Genomic DNA, 23,013 nt, shown 5'->3' on the forward strand with positions numbered 1-23,013 from the left:
ATTGGCCACCAGCTTTCACACGTTTCTCTTTATTATTATATTATTTTATTTTATTATCTGTTTATTATTATTATTATTACTATTATTATTATTATTATTATTTATAAATAATATTATTATTAATATTCATATTTATTGTTATTATTATTATTATTATTATTATTTAAAAATATTATTATTAATAATATTATTATTATTATTATTATTGTGTGTCAGTTAGTCATTGTTTTTTTAGTGGGTACCTTAGGGTGGGATTTGAGGCCCTTACCCATAATCCTTTAAATATTTGCTGTACTTTTGAAAAAGCTCCTTCGGGTCGAACAGAAAAACTCACATTAATGACTTAGAGACTCATTAGACTGAAAACATGTTTGCTTCTGCTTCTCCGGGTGTGATCTGCTTCTCGGGACGATAAGCGACTGCGTGCTCAATTTATTCATTATATTTTTACTAGCTTTAGCGTCCGAGGGGAGCGCGGCTATGTAGCAGGTAATAGGAATCGCGGGTGAGACCAGGTGCTTTAGCGTAAAATGTACGCCAGCGTCCGGTTCTAAACGTCTGTATCACCTCCGAGCGTGGCCGAGATGAGGATGTGGGTGCCGTATTTCTTGATGATGGTGTCGATGAAGTGCTGGGTGGAGGGACGCCGCCCCAGGAGCCTCATGCTTCTCTGAAACTCGGGCATGAGGGGGACGGGATTCCGGATCAGGTCCCGCCGCTCTATGGCGGTGTTCCTCACCTTCCAACGTGCAAATTCCCTGCAAACACAAAAACAAGAAGGAAGATGTTACAAATAAAAAAATTAAAAAATTAATGAATGAATGAATGAATGAATGAATGAATGAATGAATGAATGAATGAATGAATGAATGATATTCCTTCCTTCCTTCTCTGCATCGGCTGCTACCATCAGAATATTCTGGTTCACATACCAGATTCCAAACAGTGTTTATTTTATCAGCTCCACTTACCATATAGAAGCACTTTGTAGTTCTACAATTACAGACTGTAGTCCATCTATTTCTCTACATGCTTTGTTTCACCCCTTTCACTCTGTTCGTCAATGGTCAGGACCCCCACAGGACCACCACAGAGCAGGTATTATTTAGGTGGTGGATCATTCTCAGCACTGCAGTGACACTGACATGGTGGTGGTGTGTTAGTGTGTGTTGTGCTGGTATGAGTGGATCAGACACAGCAGTGCTGCTGGAGTTTTTAAACACCTCACTGTCACTGCTGGACTAACAATAGTCCACCAACCAAAAACATCCAGCCAACAGCGCCCCGTGGGCAGCGTCCTGTGACCACTGATGAAGGTCTAGAAGATGACCGACTCAAACAGCAGCAATAGATGAGCGATCGTCTCTGACTTTACATCTACAAGGTGGACCGACTAGGTAGGAGTGTCTAACAGAGTGGACAGTGAGTAGACACTGTGTTCAAAAACTCCAGCAGCGCTGCTGTGTCTGATAAACTCATACCAGCACAACACACACTAACACACCACCACCATGTCAGTGTCACTGCAGTGCTGAGAATGATCCTCCACCTAAATAATACCTGCTCTGTGGTGGTCCTGTGGGGGTCCTGACCATTAAAGAACAGCATGAAAGGAGCTAACAAAGCATGTAGAGAAACAGATGGACTACAGTCAGTAATTGTAGAACTACAAAGTGCTTCTATATGGTAAGTGGAGCTGATAACATGGACAGTGAGTGTAGAAACAAGGAGGTTGTTTTAATGTTATGGCTGATCAGTGTGTGTGTGTATATATATACAGTGTATCACAAAAGTGAGTACACCCTTCACATTTCTGCAGATATTTAAGTATATCTTTTCATGGGACAACACTGACAAAATGACACTTTGACACAATGAAAAGTAGTCTGTGTGCAGCTTATATAACAGTGTAAATTTATTCTTCCCTCAAAATAACTCAATATACAGCCATTAATGTCTAAACCACCGGCAACAAAAGTGAGTACACCCCTAAGAGACTACACCCCTAAATGTCCAAATTGAGCACTGCTTGTCATTTTCCCTCCAAAATGTCATGTGATTTGTTAGTGTTACTAGGTCTCAGGTGTGCATAGGGAGCAGGTGTGTTCAATTTAGTAGTACAGCTCTCACACTCTCTCATACTGGTCACTGAAAGTTCCAACATGGCACCTCATGGCAAAGAACTCTCTGAGGATCTTAAAAGACGAATTGTTGCGCTACATGAAGATGGCCAAGGCTACAAGAAGATTGCCAACACCCTGAAACTGAGCTGCAGCACAGTGGCCAAGATCATCCAGCGTTTTAAAAGAGCAGGGTCCACTCAGAACAGACCTCGCGTTGGTCGTCCAAAGAAGCTGAGTGCACGTGCTCAGCGTCACATCCAACTGCTGTCTTTGAAAGATAGGCGCAGGAGTGCTGTCAGCGTTGCTGCAGAGATTGAAAAGGTGGGGGGTCAGCCTGTCAGTGCTCAGACCATACGCCGCACACTACATCAAATTGGTCTGCATGGCTGTCACCCCAGAAGGAAGCCTCTTCTGAAGTCTCTACACAAAAAAGCCCGCAAACAGTTTGCTGAAGACATGTCAATAAAGGACATGGATTACTGGAACCATGTCCTATGGTCTGATGAGACCAAGATTAATTTATTTGGTTCAGATGGTCTCAAGCATGTGTGGCGGCAATCAGGTGAGGAGTACAAAGATAAGTGTGTCATGCCTACAGTCAAGCATGGTGGTGGGAATGCCATGGTCTGGGGCTGCATGAGTGCAGCAGGTGTTGGGGAGTTACATTTCATTGAGGGACACATGAACTCCAATATGTACTGTGAAATACTGAAGCAGAGCATGATCCCCTCCCTCCGGAAACTGGGTCGCAGGGCAGTGTTCCAGCATGATAATGACCGCAAACACACCTCTAAGACGACCACTGCTTTATTGAAGAGGCTGAGGGTAAAGGTGATGGACTGGCCAAGCATGTCTCCAGACCTAAACCCAATAGAACATCTTTGGGGCATCCTCAAGCGGAAGGTGGAGGAGCGCAAAGTCTCGAATATCCGCCAGCTCCGTGATGTCGTCATGGAGGAGTGGAAAAGCATTCCAGTGGCAACCTGTGAAGCTCTGGTAAACTCCATGCCCAGGAGAGTTAAGGCAGTTCTGGGAAATAATGGTGGCCACACAAAATATTGACACTTCAGGAACTTTCACTAAGGGGTGTACTCACTTTTGTTGCCAGTGGTTTAGACATTAATGGCTGTATATTGAGTTATTTTGAGGCAAGAATAAATTTACACTGTTATATAAGCTGCACACAGACTACTTTTCATTGTGTCAAAGTGTCATTTTGTCAGTGTTGTCCCATGAAAAGATATACTTAAATATCTGCAGAAATGTGAGGGGTGTACTCACTTTTGTGATACACTGTATATATACGTATACAGTGTATCACAAAAGTGAGTACACCCCTCACATTTCTGCAAATATTTCATTATATCTTTTCATGGGACAACACTATAGACATGAAACTTGGATATAACTTAGAGTAGTCAGTGTACAGCTTGTATAGCAGTGTAGATTTACTGTCTTCTGAAAATAACTCAACACACAGCCATTAATGTCTAAATAGCTGCAACATAAGTGAGTACACCCCACAGTGAACATGTCCAAATTGTGCCCAAATGTGTCGTTGTCCCTCCCTGGTGTCATGTGTCAAGGTCCCAGGTGTAAATGGGGAGCAGGGCTGTTAAATTTGGTGTTTTGGGTACAATTCTCTCATACTGGCCACTGGATATTCAACATGGCACCTCATGGCAAAGAACTCTCTGAGGATGTGAGAAATAGAATTGTTGCTCTCCACAAAGATGGCCTGGGCTATAAGAAGATTGCTAACACCCTGAAACTGAGCTACAGCATGGTGGCCAAGGTCATACAGCGGTTTTCCAGGACAGGTTCCACTCGGAACAGGCTTCGCCAGGGTCGACCAAAGAAGTTGAGTCCACGTGTTCGGCGTCATATCCAGAGGTTGGCTTTAAAAAATAGACACATGAGTGCTGCCAGCATTGCTGCAGAGGTTGAAGACGTGGGAGGTCAGCCTGTCAGTGCTCAGACCATACGCCGCACACTGCATCAACTCGGTCTGCATGGTCGTCATCCCAGAAGGAAGCTGACGCACAAGAAAGCCCGCAAACAGTTTGCTGAAGACAAGCAGTCCAAGAACATGGATTACTGGAATGCCCTGTGGTCTGACGAGACCAAGATAAACTTGTTTGGCTCAGATGGTGTCGAGCATGTGTGGCGGCGCCCTGGTGAGAGGTACCAAGACAACTGTATCTTGCCTACAGTCAAGCATGGTGGTGGTAGCATCATGGTCTTGGGCTGCATGAGTGTTGCTGGCACTGGGGAGCTGCAGTTCGTTGAGGGAAACATGAATTCCAACATGTACTGTGACATTCTGAAACAGAGCATGATCCCCTCCCTCGAAAACTGGGCCTCATGGCAGTTTTCCAATAGGATAACGACCCCAAACACAACCTCCAAGATGACAACTGCCTTGCTGAGGAAGCTGAAGGTAAAGGTGATGGACTAAACCCAATTGAGCACCTGTGGCGCATCCTCAAGTGGAAGGTGGAGGAGTTCAAGGTGTCTAACATCCACCAGCTCCGTGATGTCATCATGGAGGAGTGGAAGAGGATTCCAGTAGCAACCTGTGCAGCTCTGGTGAATTCCATGCCCAGGAGGGTTAAGGCAGTGCTGGATAATAATGGTGGTCACACAAAATATTGACACTTTGGGCACAATTTGGACATGTTCACTGTGGGGTGTACTCACTTATGTTGCAGCTATTTAGACATTAATGGCTGTGTGTTGAGTTATTTTCAGAAGACAGTAAATCTACTCTGCTATACAAGCTGTACACTGACTACTCTAAGTTATATCCAAGTTTCATGTCTATAGTGTTGTCCCATGAAAAGATATAATAAAATATTTGCAGAAATGTGAGGGGTGTACTCACTTTTGTGATACACTGTATATATATAGTCTGTAATATAATAGAGCCGCACTCAGTCAGTGATTGTATATGCTGCTGAGCCGTTTCTTCAGATGAATACATTTGTTGCACTTGTTTTTGAAGACCAATTCCAAATGTGCATTTTTTTTAAATAACGGGACAAGATAATAAAAAGTAATCAATCATTCTTACCTACAGAAGTGCAAAACCTACAAAATAAGCAAATTAAACCCAATCTTATCAAAACCGCAGAATCCTAATAACTGTTACTGCCTCTGATAACGATCTTAATTAGTTCAGTATTAACGAATTTCATATTTGAGTTGATTTGTGCCGGATTTCATTCTGGATTTGCTGATGTTCTCTATCGAGCCTCATTTGTACTTCCTGCTGTAACTAGGGTGGCCAGACGTCCGGCATTAGGTCGGACAGTCCGGTTTTTCAGCTACCAGTCCTCCGCCCATGCAACGCTAGGACAGACACTTAAAAATCCTCATTTTGGAGTGAACTGGTTACATTTTTGATCAATATTATCGGTCATTGGCTCAGGTACAAATGCTTTGTATTTCATTGGTTGAAACTTCATTTGCTACCTATCGTGGCTCGCCCACCACCACTGGCGAATCGCAGAGGGTCTGCCCTCTAAATGCTAGTCTGTGATTGGGTGGTTGAATTTAGCCCACTCGCTCTGTTCTGCATATAGTAAACTTTTGGAGGCGGCAAAGAACAGACTTAAATATCAAAAGTAGACACAACATTTGGTGAGTAAAACAGTAATCTGTTATAGAATTCTTGCTTAAATTGATCAAAAACTCTGTTATATGGGTTCTGCTTTCATTCTGTGTGTTGCAGTATCATGTCCCCCTGTTCCTGGTATGACGTCCTCCTTTTGGGTATAATGTCCTCCTTTTGGGGGTGTAATGTCCTCCTTTTTGGGACTATGAATGTGGCCACCCTAGTTGTAACGCTATATGGCCCATGACAGGACAAGAGAGGGGTGGACACACACGCAGAGATCTCATTAACAAACTGTTTAATAATAATCAAAAACAAGACAGGGCAATACACAAGACAAGACACAGATACAAACACATGTGACTTATTCTAAGCTAAAGGCTAAACACAGAGGAACTAAGCTAAATGCTAACACTAAATCTAAACACATGAAACATGAACCTAAATCCTAAGCTAAGCTAAACAAGAACTAGACAGGACTAGACAGGAATGAACTTAAGACAAACAGGAACAGAACTAAACAAGGCTTGAATTAGACAAACAGGCTGAACAGATTAAAACTGGACTAAACCAAAAGACAAACGCAAAAACAAGGACAAACCAGATCAAAGAATACAAGCAGAGGCAATGGCAAACCAGATCAGAACAAAATCCAAAATAGTCTCCAAACACTGGTTCTCCAGCTCCCCTCTTAACTGCTCTCAGATGAGGTGCAGCTGCCCCTAATTAGCAGAGGAACCAATCATAAATGTGGCGTTGGCTCAGGACTGAGAGTGCTCCCGGAGAGGTGGGTGTGGCACATAAACAAGTCCCTCAGGAGCACAGAGGCTCCAATCGTGACACCTGTGACATAGCGCAGGATCGGAGAAGTCGTGATGAAACGCGTCAAACGCGCCAATTATCAACTCGCTTATGTAAAAGTAAAATAATTAATCATAAATAAAAAAGAACACGATTGGTGGGACTCAAAGCCAGAGCAAAAGTATTGACTAAAAGAACAGGTTCTCAAAACAGGTTTTCTAAATCACAGGTTCTCAAAACAGGTTCTCAAAACAGGTTCTTAGAATCACAGGTTCTCAAAACAGGTTCTCTAAATTACAGGTTCCCAAAACAGGTTCTCAGAACAGGTTCTCTAAATTAAAGATTCCCAAAACAGGTTCTCTAAATCACAGGTTCTCGTAACAGGTTCTCAAAAATCACAGGTTCTCGTAACAGGTTCCTAAAATCACAGGTTCTCAGAATCACTGTTTCTTAAAATCATAGGTTCTCAGAACAGGTTCTTAAAATCACAGGTTCCCAAAACAGGTTCTTAGAATCACAGGTTCTCAGAACTGGTTCTGAAGCTTACAGGTTCTGAAAATCACAGGTTCTGCAGTGGAAAAGCACAGAACGGTTCCGGGTTTTGGCACCACGCCAGTGGAAAAGTGCTAACAGTTAGCTTTGATTATTTTTTATGTTTTTTATTGTCAGATACAAACACACGTGTGGTGACTAAACGTTTCATTTGTGCTACATCAGGAAAAGCAAAACAAAAACCTGAACGAGGAGCTTCTGTTCCAGACAGAAACACAATAAACCGCTCACGTGGACTCAAAGGGGCGACAAAATCACAATTATTTACTAAAACTGAGAGATTTAGAGGTACACGCCATGCTCCAGGTTCTCAGATGAAGACAGAAACGGCGTTCGGGTGCCAGCGTCCGTGCCCGCAGCTTCGTGCCCGTTTCTCTGAGAGAGCGAGATAATCCTCTCTTATTTATTTCCAGCAGAACGTTTTGCTCCGACTCAGCGGGACGTGAGATCGGCGGAGGTGAGGAACAATAGACGGAAATTTCCAGGCGCTCCGAGGTAATAAAAACATCAGCCGGCAGCTGGCAGCGCCAGGCGTCCTGCTACAATTAAGTCGAGCTGCATGGGGTCGGCACGTGCTGAGTGCCAGCGGCGGAACCGGTTCTAACTTTTGACACTCGCTCGGAGTCGGACGATCTGTGATCAACAGGCCGGTGCCGCCGGGAAGCGCCGGGTTACCGCCACCAGGTGAGGTCATGATGGGTCAATCGTGAGGACCGGTGAGGAAGAAGATATAATATATGGGCAAAAGTACTGAGACAACTAAATTACCCACTTATACAACTAACTAAATTACCCACCCACACAACCCCACCCATACAACCTGTTTACCCACCCACACAACTAAATTACCCACTCATTCAACTAAATTACCCACCCACACAGCTTGTTTAACCACCCAGACAACCTGATACACACCTACACAACCTACGTACCCACCCACACAACTAAATTACCCCTATACAACTATATCACCCATCCATAGAACCTGTTTACCCACCCACACAACCTATTTACCCACCTACACAACCTATTTACCCATGCAGACAATCTGTTTACCCACTCACACAACCAATTTACCCACTCACACAACCTATTTACCCACCTACACAACTAATCTACCCACCCACACCGCCTATCCACCCGCCCACACAGCATATTGAAGGTGTTCCTCTGAACAACATGAGCAGAAGTTCTGCATTATTCCAGGAAACGAGGTGAATTACCACCGATGTAAACAACCTGCGTCGTCACTCCACATGAAAGCACATTAATGGGTTGAAAGTAATTTTTCGGGGGGGTCAGGAGGGGTTCAGGAGGGGTTCAGGAGGACCCGCTCCAGCGTTCCTGCTGTTCTCAGACTGATTGTGCTTGTGGAACACAGAGCTGAAAGCTTTTTCTCTCCTCCACACTGCAGTGATTTAGTGCACTGAAAAGCTCCACGCGTTCTCAGAATGACCGATTACTTAGCACCAATTCTGCTCCAGCCCATCAGTGGGACGCAATCTCACAGCCTACTGCTCCACCACAACACCTTTCACTGCTCCCGATCAGCAAGCTATTAGGGTCGGACTTCACTTCTCTCTCCCGGGCGCTCGTGTAGCTCGTGTAGCTGGAACGCGTCCAGATTCTCAAGACTGAAACACCAGAGCTGAGCGCCGAACATCACGCCGCTGAATATTTCAACATCAACCTACAAAAACACGTCCTGTTATAGCATCAAAATCACGGCTTAAATAAGCTCCAGTGTCCTGCACAGAGACCCTGACCTCAGATCCACTCAACAGCTCTGGGACGAACCAGAACATCGACTGAGGCTTTCATGATCAACATCTTTTGCATAAATGGGCACAAATTCCCACAGACACACTTCAAAATCTTGTGAGAAGCCTTCTCAAAAAAGCGGCTGTTGTATAATAATAATAATAATAATAATAATAATAATAATAATTAAAGTAATAATAATAATAATAATAATGATAATAATAATAATGATAAAATAATAGTAATAATAATAAATTAATACTACTAATAATAATAATAATAGCAATAACAATAATAATAGCAATAATAATAATAATAATAATAATAATAATTAGTAATAATAATAATAATAATAATAACAGCAATAACAATAATAATAATAATAATAATAATAATAATAATAATAATAAAATTAATAATAATAATAATAATAATAATGCTCAGACTATCGCTTGACTCCAAGGTTTGCCTGTGCTATCGGTCAGTTGGGTATCAGACATGATTGGCTGAGGTTTTCCCACTGATTCCGGGAAAACCGGACCCACCCTGACCCTGACCAGGATAAAGCTGTGGTAAAAATATAAAGTTAACAGATTTGGATTGACAAGTCCTGATCCGTGCACGTGTCGTATAATCGCGGCCGCCGTGACGTTCTCCCCTCAGTCCTGGAGCGAGGAGTCGCTTGTTTGTTTCCTGGTCTGTAAACACGTCCCGCCGCTCCGATCCCACCGTGTTCGGTTCCCTCGCCCCGTCCCCGTGCTCCGCCCCCCTTCGCTTTGATGAGCAGTGAGCGAGGGCGGGTTCCTGTCGTGAGCTAATTCCCCGCCGGCCTTGTTTGAGAGCGCGGTCGCCTCTGCGGCGGGGCCGCGTGCGGGCAGATAATGGAGCGCTGACGTTCCTCTGGCACCGTTCTGGGTGATTGTGGGTAATTGGTGTTCCGGTGGCCTCTGTGATGCCCGGTTCTCTTCTGCCTGAGAACACGGGCAGCGCTAACAAGCCACAGATCTGATCAGGGTCTGGGTTGGTCCAGCACCACCTACACCAAAAGTAACTGGACAGTAAGTGATATTATGAACCCAACAGCCTGTTAGGATCACTTAATTCCCCACCACATACTGTCTGATTTGGATATACCCAGCTCCCACAGAGAGTCTGGATGCCAACCTGTGCCAGAGGAAGTGTGCCATCAACTCTGAAACCTAATCTGTGGTGATGTGGCACAAAAAGCTCTACCTGACCTGTGATGTTTTCTCAGATGCGCCGCTGAGCTGAACGACGATCCATCAGCGGCCGAGGTGCCCACGCAGGGTCGGGCACCAGAAAGCAATTTCACTCTGATATTGTTTTTTTTCTTTAGAAGTTGGTGACGTTAAGAGCGGGCACGACGGCTAATCTGTTGTGCCAAATCACTCGAGCTGAGCGGCCGTTCCTGATGGCACCATGTATTACCCACCCAGAGAGGAACGGTAGGTGGGCCGTTATTCCAACAGCCTTTTCGCTAGCTCAGAGAGTGACGTCGCCGGGGCATGCCAGGCGTTGCCGGGTGTCGCCAGGCAGATGAACACACCGATGCTCAGATGGCCTCAGCGCTTTTCGAAAACGCCGTTTTTCTCTTCAGACTGACACTGTGTGGTAGCGATCGACGCCCCCCGCGGAGTCGTTTGTATTCCCTTCGCATTAGCTTCCGATCGCGCGTCTGCTAATGTTAGCAAAACAAAAGCTGGTATGGTGGAGGTTTTAATGCTAGTGTTTGTGTCGGTTAAACGCTCGGCTGCATGCTAATTTCATCCTTGGACATTTTCGCTAAGTGCTAAGTGAACCGCGGAGACTATTATCTCAATCTGACGTGACGTTCGTTCATTCATTGTGTGTTTTACCAGCACTTTATACTGGTCAGGGTCACGGTGGGGCTGACTGACAGGTCGCCAGTCCTTCACAGGCACACACACACACACACTCACAAACACACACACACACACACACACACTCACACACACACACTCTGGGCTTGTAAGAGGAAACCGGCGCTCTGTATTGGGACCAATTTTTTAGGAACACAGGATTATTGAGCAGGAGTCACTCACTGAATCACGATTCATTTATTGATTCACTGATTCGTTTACCGATTCACTGATGTATTTACTAAATCACTGATTCATTTCATTGATTCAATTCACTGATTCATAATACTGAATCTCGTTGTACTTGTACAACGACAATAAAGGTCTGATTTACTGATTCTTTTACTAACTCACTGATTCATTTTCTGATTCACTGATTCATTTACAGATACACTGATTTATTTACTGATTCTCTAATTCATTTTGGGTTCTCAGATTCATTTACTGCTTCACTGATTCATTTACTGATTTACTTATTTATGTACTGATTCATTGTTTTATTTACAGATTCACTTACAGATGCATCGACTCATTTGCTAATTCACTGATTCACAGATTCATTTACTGATTCACTGATTCATTTATTGATTCTCTTATTTATTTACAGATTCATTTACTCCTTCACTGATTCATTTACTGATTCATTAACTAATTCAATGATTTTTTTTTCTAATTCACTGATGCATTTACTGATTTACTGATAGTTACGGTTTACGATTATGTTTCTTTTACACACACACACACACACACACACCAAATTTTTATTGTTATTTCTACTTAAATTTAGCATTATTACTTTGCACTGTTATTGTTATTGTTTTGTTTTAATAGATCTGTAACTTTTATTATTAATGTTGTTATTAATTTTTTTATTCTATTTCCTAAATCTATAAATAATCTTTATAAATACGAACGTCCGCATTATATTTCTCATGCCAGTGAAGCTTTATTTTAATTTAAATTAATTTGGAGTGATTTGTTTTTCCTGTAAAACTTCAGAAGTGAGACTCAGAACTTTCTCACCTTCGACTCGTTACAGAAACGTGTGGGATTTTATAACCAATAATCTTCATAATAAGAACTCTCAGCAGCCGTCGATTCACCTGAACTCGTTAACGCTCAGTAATTAGCAGCTGCTGAATGAAACTGTGAATTCTGGGTCTCTGAGGTGCATTTTTTCTTCCTTCTCATTTTCTGGCTCATATCTGACCCTTCATCCTGATCCTTCTTCCTCCTCTTACTCTTATTCTCATCTTTTAATCCTGTATCCATTTATTTTTTATACAAATAAGGACATATTTTTTTTATTTATTATTTACTTTTTTTTTTTATTTTTTTTTTTTATTGATACAAGGAGAAATTTTCTTTTTTTTTTCTTTTTTTTCTTTTTTTATTCAAATAAATACATTTTTATTTATTTATTGATACAAATAAGGAAGTATTTTCTTTTTTTTACTTATTTATTTTTAAATTTTCTTATTTATTTTTCTTTTTGATACAAATAAGGAAATATTATTTTTTTGTATTTTTGATACAAATAAAGTCATATTTTTATTTATCATTTATTTATTTATAGATACAAATAATTAAATATTTTCTTTCTTATTTATTTATTTTTGATACAAATAAGGAAATGTTATTTTTTAAATGAATTTTTTATTTTTAATCCAAATAAGAAAAAAAAAATTGTATTCATTTATTTATTTATTAATACAAATAGGGAAATACTTACTTTTATATTTATTTTTGTTTTGATATAAATAAAGATTTATTTATTTATTATTTATTTTTATACCCTCCATCCTGATCCTTCATCCTGATCCTTCATCCTCCTCCCTGTCCTTTATACATGTCATTTATTCTTTTCTTTTTAATCCTGTATCCGTGAGTTCCGCGTCTCTTCCCTCTCCGGCGGCGTTTTGGCTTTTTGTTCTCATCGTCCTTCTCCTGACTGAACTCGTAAATCACTCGGACCTAAACAATCGAAGCTCTGAAGGCTCTCGAGCTGCCGGGACCCGTTAACCATATTAAAGAATAAATCTCCACACTGAGGCGTTTCTCTCCTCTGCCGGACAAGGAACAAAAATCAATGTATTATTTTCTGCATTTTTTTCTTTATGTGCTCATTTCATCTCATCGAACCTGCAGCTAGCGCGTACAAATCAACCCAAATATAAGAGAATTCATTCCAGCTCAATAAAATATAAAAGAACAGAGTCGGTGTGAGTATTAATACTGGGTCACTAAAGAGCAGAGAAATACAGCTGAGGTCAGACTCACATGGAACATGTACACTCACAAGACTAAATATCTGCATGACTGTGGCAATTTGTGCCCATTCAGTGACTGGTCACTGATGTTGGTTGATGTTCCAGTTCATCCCAGAGCTGTTCAGTGGGACTGAGGTCAGGACTCGCTTTGTGCACAGGGGTGCAGTCATGCCAGAACAGGTGCTAGACAGACCTGCCTGCAGTCCAGACCTGTGTCTGATGGAAAATGTGAGCTGGAATTTTAAATGCAATTTTAAACTTAGGATTAAATTTAGGATTTTACTATAGCGCTAGAATAGCAATCATTAAATAAATCAATCAATAAGTAAATAAATAATCATCTGTGTGTACGTGTGCAGCTCTGATTAAATGCTTTACATGAGCAACATGATTTATTGGTACAAATAATAAAATAATTTATTTTTTTCTTATACAAATTTTTTTATTTTTTTATTTAATTAATTTTTGTTAAATACAAATAAAGAATTATGTATTTATTCTTTATTTTTGACAAAAATAAGGAATTTTTGTATTTTTTATTAATTGTTTATGCTTTGATACAAATAAAAAAATATTTTATTTGTATTTATTTATTAATTATTTTTAATAAAAAAGAAATCTTTATTTATTTATTTACACAAATAAGGAAATATTTTTTTTTATAATTTTTTTTTTGATACAAATCAATAAACAAATTAATCAATAAGTAAATAAATAATCATCTGTGTGTACGTGTGCAGCTCTGATTAAAATGCTTTACATGAGCAACATGATTTATTGGTACAAATAATAAAATAATTTCTTTTTTTTTATACAAATAAGGACAAATTTATTTATTTATAAATTTTTTATAAAAACAAAATTTATTTTTTCTTATTTTTTGATACAAATGTTTGTTTTATTTTTTAATATCAATAAGGATTTTTTATTATTTTTTATACAAATAAGGATTTTTTATTCTTTTATTTAATTATTTTTATTTTAAATACAAATAAATATTTATTTATTTATTTATTGTTTATGTTTTGATACAAATAACTAAATATTTTATTTATATTTATTTATTTATTATTTGTGATACAAATAAAGAAATCTTTATTTATTCATGCAAATAAGAATTTTTTTTATTTATATTTTATTTTTCATACAAATAAGCAATTTTTGTATTTTGTTATTTATTTATTTTTTATTTTTGATACAAATAAACAATTTTTGTATTTTTTTATTTTTTTATGTTTTTATTTATTTATGTTTTTTATTTATTATTTATTTTTGATGCAAATAAGGATTTTAAAAAATTATATATTTTTAAAAATATTTTTAACAAGTGCTGCGACCCAGAGCTGCAGTAGAACATCCAGGACTTTTCTTTCATTTCTGGACCTCAAACATCAACCACTAAATAATAGCGAGATTTCTTTATCGTGACTCGCCGCGTGACCCCACTCGAACCGTCCTATCCGCCGTCCCGGCCGTGATCCCGACAGCGTGTTCTCTCTTATAAAAGCAGCTCAGATCTGATCGGCTCTTCAGGCTTTTGAATCTGTAATTGTCTGATGTATGAATTATTCGGGCGGAACATCATCCGGGGGGATTCGCCAGGATAGGCGTGCAGGATATGTGATGCTGGTCGCTATGGTTACCACCACATCTCCTGAAGCTGCGCGGCGGACGTGCCTGGAATGTTCGACGCTGCGAGGACGACCCGGATACCGAGGTGTCGGCGGAGCGTGACGGCCCGGTTTGAGCTCAGGGGTTTGATCGTGCTAAAGGAGAACGGGGACTTCCCTAAACTGTTGACCCAATGCTGCAATGTTAAAAGCTGTGTTTAACTTATATTATAAGGCAGCAGATGAGGCAGAAACAGCCACGGTTAATCATTCGGAGGGGCGTCCACATACTTTTGGCATGCTTTTCTAAATTTACTCTGAATGGTGGGTGTAAATAAATGTATTATTTTTTTTGCTTCGTCTTTGTTAATTGTTTTCTCTCGTCCCCTGCGGCTCTGCCTCGCGGCTCAACACTTTTCCAATATGTGAGCGGAGGCGAGGCGAGGCGGCCTCCATCTGTCCGGTTCGGATGGAGCTAATACCCCCCGCCACCCACCCTTTGCCTCGAGGAGGACATAATGGACCTTCCGCTTCGTCCAAATAAAAAATATATATATAAACACGATGTACTGCATATATAATGAAAGAAGGGGGGTGGGCGTGGTCATTTACCTTCTATCCTACTTTAACATAGCCAGTCAGGACTGTGCAGACGCCCAGAAGTCTGACACCACCTGAGATTCAAACCCAGATCTCTGAAGCACCGAGAGCTGTAATGATGACAGGTGTGATGCCCTAAACCGGCGGCTGTATCATCTAATCGAGCGATATCTTCCAGCTTTAACGTGAGACGCAGCTCCCTTGGCCTTGGCGTGCCATCGTGCCCACCATTAGGTACGTTGGCGAGCCTGTGTCGAGGGTGTGAACGCGAGCTCTTCGCCCGAGTCGCGGTTCATCACGGCGAATCGCCCCCGAGTGGCTGCGAGCTCATCAGCACGGAAGCTGTAACGATCATGGCGTGCCAGGTTTTACAGGGCGCAGATGGCACAGAATCGGCTGGAGTGGCACGACATCAAAGGTCAAACAACATCACCCGATCAAGGTCGAAAGTATCGGGACGCCCCTTCTAATTACTGGATTCACACGTTTTAACCACGTCGATTCCTAACAGGTGTAATAAATCAGTCATATGAAGGTAATAACATGCTTCTAAGTGTGCAGCAAGAGTTTAGGGAAGGACCTTTTCCTGTTCCAGCATGACTGCACGTCCCGGGAGACTCACATCCATCAGTGATAATGGAGACGAGGCAGAAATACCAGCGCCGATCCCAAGTGACAGAAGAGTGTGAGAAACAGCTGAGATAAAAATAAATGCATGAAATTATACAAAACTAAACTAAACAAATAAACATCCAACCAGAAGTATGTGGACACCTAAGCGTGAGCTTGTTGCACGTCCCATTTTAAAACAAGCTGCTAGAACAAGAGCCGCTTATCTGAGAAGCTTCTCACAAGACTTTGAAGTACGTCTGTGGGAATTTGTGCCCGTTCAGTAAAAGCAAAGCATTTGAATGGCTGGACCCTGACATTAGTTGGTGTCCCGGTTCATCCAAGAGCTGTAGAGTTTAATCGAGCTTTTCTTCATGCTGGAACAGGACAGGGCCTTCCCTAAAGTGTTGCTGTTTATTTATATCATTGATTTATTACACCTGATAGCACTGGTTGTGATTGAAACACATGAATTCAGTAATTAGAAGGGGCGTCCCGATACTTTTGCCCATGTAGGTGAGGCGCAGTGTCAAGTAGGCCCCTCCCCCCAAAAAATAAATAAATACAAATAAATAAATAAAAACAAATAAATAAATAAGTAATAAATAAAACTAAATACAAAACTAAAAAAGATTCAATACTAATAAATAAATAAATAAATAAATACAATTAAATAATTATAGATAAAAACAAATAACTAAATGAAAAAAGAAAAACAAATAAATATAAATAAATAAATAAAAACAAATAACTAATAAAAAAATTAAATACAAATACATAAATAAATAAAAATTAAATAATAATAAATAAAAATAAATAACTAAATAAAAATAGAAAAAATAAAAAAATAAAAAAATTCCAGGCAAACACCCAACCAGAGGTCACGGTAAGACTGACATGTCATTACATGCAATGAAATCAATACAATGAAAGTGTGTGTGTGTGTGTGTGTGTGTGTTACACTGATTGCATTGCTGTCGTGCTGTAGATGGACTGAAAGCCTCCTTAATTATTTCTCACCTTGGCACTGACCTCAAGTTTGTCTTCCATCAGCAACATCACTGTGTGTGTGTGTGTGTGTGTGTGTGTAGGTGTGTGTGTGTGTGTGTGTGTAGGTGTGTGTGTGTGTGTGTGTAGGTGTGTAGGTGTGTGTGTGTGTGTGTGTAGGTGTCCTAACATTCTTTATTCTCACACTGTTAATATCTAAGGTTTGGATCTAAGCGCCTGAGTCTGATATCTGCAGGATCAGATTCTGTTCCTCAATGGTCCTGTGGGGGTCCTGACCATTGAAGAACAGCATGAAAGGGGGTAACAAAGCATGCAGAGAAACAGACGGACTACAGTCAGTAATTGTAGAACTACAAAGTGCTCGTATATGGTAAGTGGAGCTGATAAAATGGACAGTGAGTGTAGAAACAAGGAGGTGGTTTTAATGTTATACAAGAGTCGCAGGTTCAACCCCAGTGTCCCCAGTAAGGCTCTAAACTGGTTTTGATTGATACTCAGTCTGACGTCCTGCGGCTCCCGTGCGTCTCTCTCTGCACTTAAGGACACAGCTGGAAACGCTCCGCAGTAATTCCATTTCACCACGAGTCCCCTGATTGGCCGACGTAAATAAGTCGGCGTCTGGTTTGCGACAAGCGACAGATTGTGGGAGTCGGACGAGACGCGTCCTTGGGTGAGACGTCCGGGACTGAGAGCGCCGAGCTGTTCAGCAGTGTTTGTTGCTTTTATTAGTTTATTTCTGCATTTTCTCTCTTTTTCTCCTAATTTAGTCATAGCCAGTTACCCCTCCACTGCTGGAGGAGGGTATATTCTCTTGACACGCCCTCCCTCAGACGCTCACGCAGCACACCGACCCCTTCTTATCTGCCCGTACTTCGATGGATTGGCGCGTGAGGCCGGCGCTATCGAAAAGTCAGGCGTCTACAAGACATATAGACATGGTTGGCTGTGTCTGAGAGAGGGGCGTCCTGTCCGGGGTGTGCCACCGCACTCTAGACCCACTGCAACCCTGACCAGGATAAAGTAGTGGTATAGCATGAAAATGATTGGGTCTTTTGGGACTTTGATTGAGTGGGGAATGTGTGACAATAACTGGAATAACATGACATGGAGGCCCGGCTCGGTGGGCAGCACTGTCGCCTCACGGCAAGAAGGTCCTGGGTTCGATTCCCAGGTGGAGCGGTCCGGGTCCTTTCTATGTGGAATTTGCATGTTCTCCCTATGTCTATGTCTGTGTGGGTTCCTCCGGGAGATCCGGTTTCTTTCCACATGTGTGTGCCCTGTGATGGATTGGCGACCTGTCTGGGTGTTTCCTACCTTTCACCCGGTAAATTGTACCCACCACGACCCTGACCAGGATAAACCATGATGAAACAGACAATGAATGAATGTTCTAGCTCATGCCAACAGGTGTATTTTCACCTCTATTTATTCACTCAGCTATTTAAGCAATAATTAAATTAAGGTATTTAATAAGTGAAGCAGTGGCTGGTCAGGGGGTAGCGAGCTGGACTAGAAATCTGAAGGTCGCTGGTTCAAGCCCCACCACTGCCAAGTTAGCGAAGCTCTGAGGACACCCTGCACTTGCACCCGGGCGAAACCCTTTTGATTTATAATAAGACGCCCTTTCTAGAGGTGCCACCGATAACAAAACCAACATTTTGCTCAGAATTGCTAATGCCCTCCGAGATCTTATTCTTGTTATTAGCGCGGTGGCTGATTAGCCTGTCTGAGCGCCGCGCCCACGCCCTCTGTTATCCTTTAATAAAGCCCGAACATGATGAAAGCTTCTCCCGGGTGACAGGTCTATTATTTTCCATTTACCTCCTCGTTAGACGCCGCTGAACGGAGCCCGGCCTCGTAATGGACCCGCGCCGGACGCCTCGGACGCGCCCGGACGACACGCTCGGCTTTTGTTCCGCCCGCCCGTCCGCCCCCCCGATCGATGAGCAGATCGCCTCGTTCATAAACATTTTCATTCAAAGTAAGAAACGGTCCGTCTCGCGCTTCGATCGGGGCACAATGAGCGCCCGTGCCTCTCTAAAGTCCGCTAATAGACAGATTAGCATTTATATTGGATCTCCCGTCGGTGCGGGGGGGCGAGGCGGAGCGCCGGAACAGCGACCGCGGAGAAAGGGGTGAACTGACCTCATCATTTAGCGAGCGCCGAGCCGCCCGCCCGCCTGCCCGCGTCGCCGGCCTTTATTCTCGCTCGGTTCTTTTCATGTGGCCCTGAAGTGGCTGAATGAGGCGTGTCTCGAGAGGAGGCACGTGAGGCCGCGGCGTGGATCTCTCTCACGTTGGCGCTACGCCGCTGCCCGCCGCTACACGTGTACACGTGTTAGGAGGCGGGTGTGTGGTGGCGGATAATACGGTAAACGGTCCAGACCTTTCTCCACTTAGTCGTGCCGTCATGCTGCTCTCCTTTCATGGCTTCTGAATGTCTGAAGGTTTATTCTCAACAATAAACGCGTCGCACGCCTGGCACGTCGCTATGCCATCCGACTTATTCTTGGGCCTTACCAAGTCTCCTTCAACGTGGTCATGTGGGCACCTCATCACACACCCCAAGTCACATACCTTGTGGGACTTACTGTGGTTCAGGAGCTGTTTCTATGTTCTACGTACACTCGCTCAGTGATGATCATCTTCTGTTGGGCCCTTGAGCAAGGCCCTTAAGAAGAGCAGGTTCAATCCCAGTGTCACCAGTAAAGCTCTAAACTGGTTTTGATTAACGTGGTTCAGGAGCTGTTTATTGTTCTGGCAATCTCGTACACTCGCTCAGTGATGATCATCTTCTGCTGGGCCCTTGAGCAAGGCTCTTAAGGGGAGCAGGTTCAATCCCAGTGTCACCAGTAAAGCACTAAACTGGTTTTGATTGATCCTCGTCTTCTGAGTCCTTACCAAGTCGCTTTCACGGTGGTCATGTGGGCACCTCATCACACGCCCTAGTGGACACGGTCGGCAGTGCAGCAGACAAAATCAGTCACTTCTGCGCCGTGTAAGGACCCTGGTTAGTAGTCCGAGGCGCCTGTACAGAAGTGGAGGAACGTGGAGATTGGCGTGTGACTCTCCATGCGCTAGACTGGCCTCACGTGTCGATCCACGGATGCCATCGGGGTGAAATAAGGAGAAAATACATAAATAAAGCAGGTAAAAGAAGCTAAACCTAACTGAATGTATGTATTTATCGTAAGGATTTCGTATTATTTCCCGCCGCAGCGTAACGCCTCTCAGGTTCGCGTCCACGTTTCTGTAATCGATCGACGGCGACCTCGTGTTCCTTCCACTTGCTCTCAACATCGATCGCATGTTCTCCTCCAACCCTCTACAGACTGAAATCCTTTAAAGCCGCCGCTGTGGCGTTGGCTCCGGGGGGAATTGCTTCTGAGAAATGCGACGGTGCAGAAATATGGATTACAGCAGCTGCATATTACCTGCAGTACAGAGGCATTCTGGGTAACGGACACGCCAGCCAGATTAAAATTGTTATTGTACTGTTCTGTTCCTTTTTTTCATTTGTTGGATTTTTCTATCCATCCACTCATCCATCCATCCATCCATCACTGCTCAAAAAAGTGCCATTGGATCCAGGTACCTTCATCTGAATCTGATTTCATACTCAACATCTACCACATAGCCGAGACGACTGAACCCCGAGGACCCGCCGGCTCTCAGGCACTCTCTGTGTTCCTTATTAAACCCCTCCTGTGTACGAGCGCTGTGTTTACCAGCGTATTGTTTACGTAATTAGCATCAGCGTTAACTGTTATTATCATTATTATAAAAACATTAGCATGTGTGGATCATAACAAACCCCAGACGCTCACGTTCCACCAGCTCAATCACCTGCTTTATTATCTCGTCTAGGTTTAGGGCCGCTCAGGTGACACAGCGGCCAATCACGGCATCCCAAAACTGCTGGGGGGCAGGGTTCGAATTTACAGAGGTGCCCTGGTGAAGAGATACGGATTAATAGATGAACTGACGGATGAACAAATAGATGGATGGATGGATGGATGGATGGATGAAAGGATGGATGGATAGATAAATAGCCAGACAGACAGATATAGGTGAATGAATGGTTGGACGGATGCTCAAATGGATGAATAGATGGACAAATGGAAGGAAGGACAATCAGATAAATTAATGGATGGAGGACTATATGGACATTTAGATGAATGGATGGATGGATGGGTGGGTGGGTGGTTGAATAGACAAATAAATGGATGATGGATGGATGGATCAATAATCAATGGATGGACGGACTGATGGATGGATCAATAATCAATGGACGGATGGATGGATGGTGGATGAACGGACAGACAGACAGACAGATATAGATGGACGGCCGGATGGATGAATGAATGGATAAATGAATAATCTCATATTCTTGTTCTGTTCCACAAATTGAAGATTCATTCAGTCCAGAATCTTTATGTACCAATAAATAAAAACATGTCTTATTTTACTCTGATGCTTTATTCCCATAATTCCTCCTCACGAGCTCGTCTGTTCACGTACAGCGGAGAGAACACAAAACTTTTGTTCCGTTTACGTCCGTTTGATGGATGAGCCGGCGGTGCGACGCTGACAGCCATGCAGATGTCAGGCAGATGTGATTGCAGCTTTTCTGATTAAATTTTTAATGAGAAGTGCAGCGCGACGGCGTCCGTATCGATGTGCCGTTTAATTGTCTTGTCACGGGCGAGCCGATAGCCGAACAGGATCCGTCCCGCTGTTTTCTGAACGGCTGGAATTTAAAATAAATAAATGATTTAATTAATAAATAAATAAGTATATAAACATTAAATAAATAAATAAATAAATAAATAAATAAATAAATAAGTAAATAAATAAATAAATAAATAAATAAATAAATAAATAAATAAATAAATAAATAAGGACGAATCAGCTGCACAAATAAACGAGCCGGAGCTGAAACGTGACCCTGAAGGGTAAACGAATCGCTGATGTGTAATAAATAAGGATCTGAACACTGCAGAGTCCAGTATTCCACCCCTCCCCCCAGCACACACACTCTATTCTATCTGGTCATGGTCGGGGTGGGTCCGGTGCCATCTGGAAACACTGGGTGCATGACAGAAGTGCAAGGTAGCACTGTCATCTCACCGCAAGAAGGTCCTGGGTTTAATTCCCAGGTGGACAGATCAGGGTCAGAGTCCTTTCTGTGTGGAGTTTTGCATGTTCTTTCCTCGGGGTGCTCTGGTTTCGTCCCACAGTGTGTGTTTTCTGCCTTTAACCCGGTAGAGTGTACACACCGAGACCCTGACCAGGATAAAGCAGTGAATAAATGAATGAATGAATGTCTCACACCTACAGGCCTTTAAGACTGGTCAATCCACCTTCTGCAGTAGATTGGAGATACTTTAGACAGTGACCTGGGTCAGGATTGAACCCAGGTCCTCAGGATCCATGTCGCTGTGCCACACCTAGTCCACTGGCGTCTCTTATTATAGAGCAAGGGGGACTCATCTGACCTGGTCAGTGTGGTTGTAGTTTCCTTTATAATGTACTGAAATGTGCAAAGGTAGCTTAGCACTTGAGGCACTGGAGTAGCCATCAGAAGGCTGCCGGTTCTAGCCCCACCACTGTCTCATTGCCCCTGTTGGGCCCTTCCGCAAGGCCCCTAATGCTCATTGGCTCAGATTGTGTTCACACTGAGACCCTGACCAGGATAAAGCAGTGAATAAATGAATGAATATCCCACACCTCCAGACCTTTAATACTGGCCAGTCCACCTTCTGCAGTATATTGGAGAGTAAAAGGAACCTCTAGACGGTGACCTAGGTCAGGATTGATTCAGAGATACACCAGTCAGTGCGCTCTCAGCGCTGGTCCCAGATCCAAATTAAAATAAGGACGGTTGAATGACCGAGTAAAGACGTGGTGTAACAAAGGGCAGTTGTTGCTCAGCGGGTCAAGTCTCACTGCTGCCAAGTTGCCACTGTTGGGCCCCTGAGCGAGGCCCCTAATTCTCAATCGCTCAAACTTTTAGTCAAAGTATGTCGCTTTGGATAAAAGCGTCTAATAAATGCCGTAAATGTCAAAAGAGCAAACCGAAAAATATAAATGTCGTTTTTTAATATTAAAATTTAAGTCAATATATTAAAAGTTTTTGTTGTTGTTGCTGTTGTTTATACA

The 23,013-nt window shown here is 42.4% G+C and overlaps 1 protein-coding gene across 1 annotated transcript in view; it reads right to left on the minus strand.

Moving 5' to 3' along the window:
* The window catches only part of brinp1 (bone morphogenetic protein/retinoic acid inducible neural-specific 1), a 111,092-nt gene that overhangs the window by 51,192 nt on the left and 36,887 nt on the right, over nt 1-23,013 (minus strand). Inside the window, exon 3 of the mRNA XM_062988467.1 lies at nt 568-758. Coding sequence (XP_062844537.1) covers nt 568-758 — 191 coding nt within the window. The remainder of the gene's footprint in view (nt 1-567; nt 759-23,013) is intronic.

This window comes from Trichomycterus rosablanca, chromosome 26 (genome assembly GCF_030014385.1).
Source record: "Trichomycterus rosablanca isolate fTriRos1 chromosome 26, fTriRos1.hap1, whole genome shotgun sequence".
In the NCBI taxonomy this organism is placed as follows: domain Eukaryota; kingdom Metazoa; phylum Chordata; class Actinopteri; order Siluriformes; family Trichomycteridae; genus Trichomycterus; species Trichomycterus rosablanca.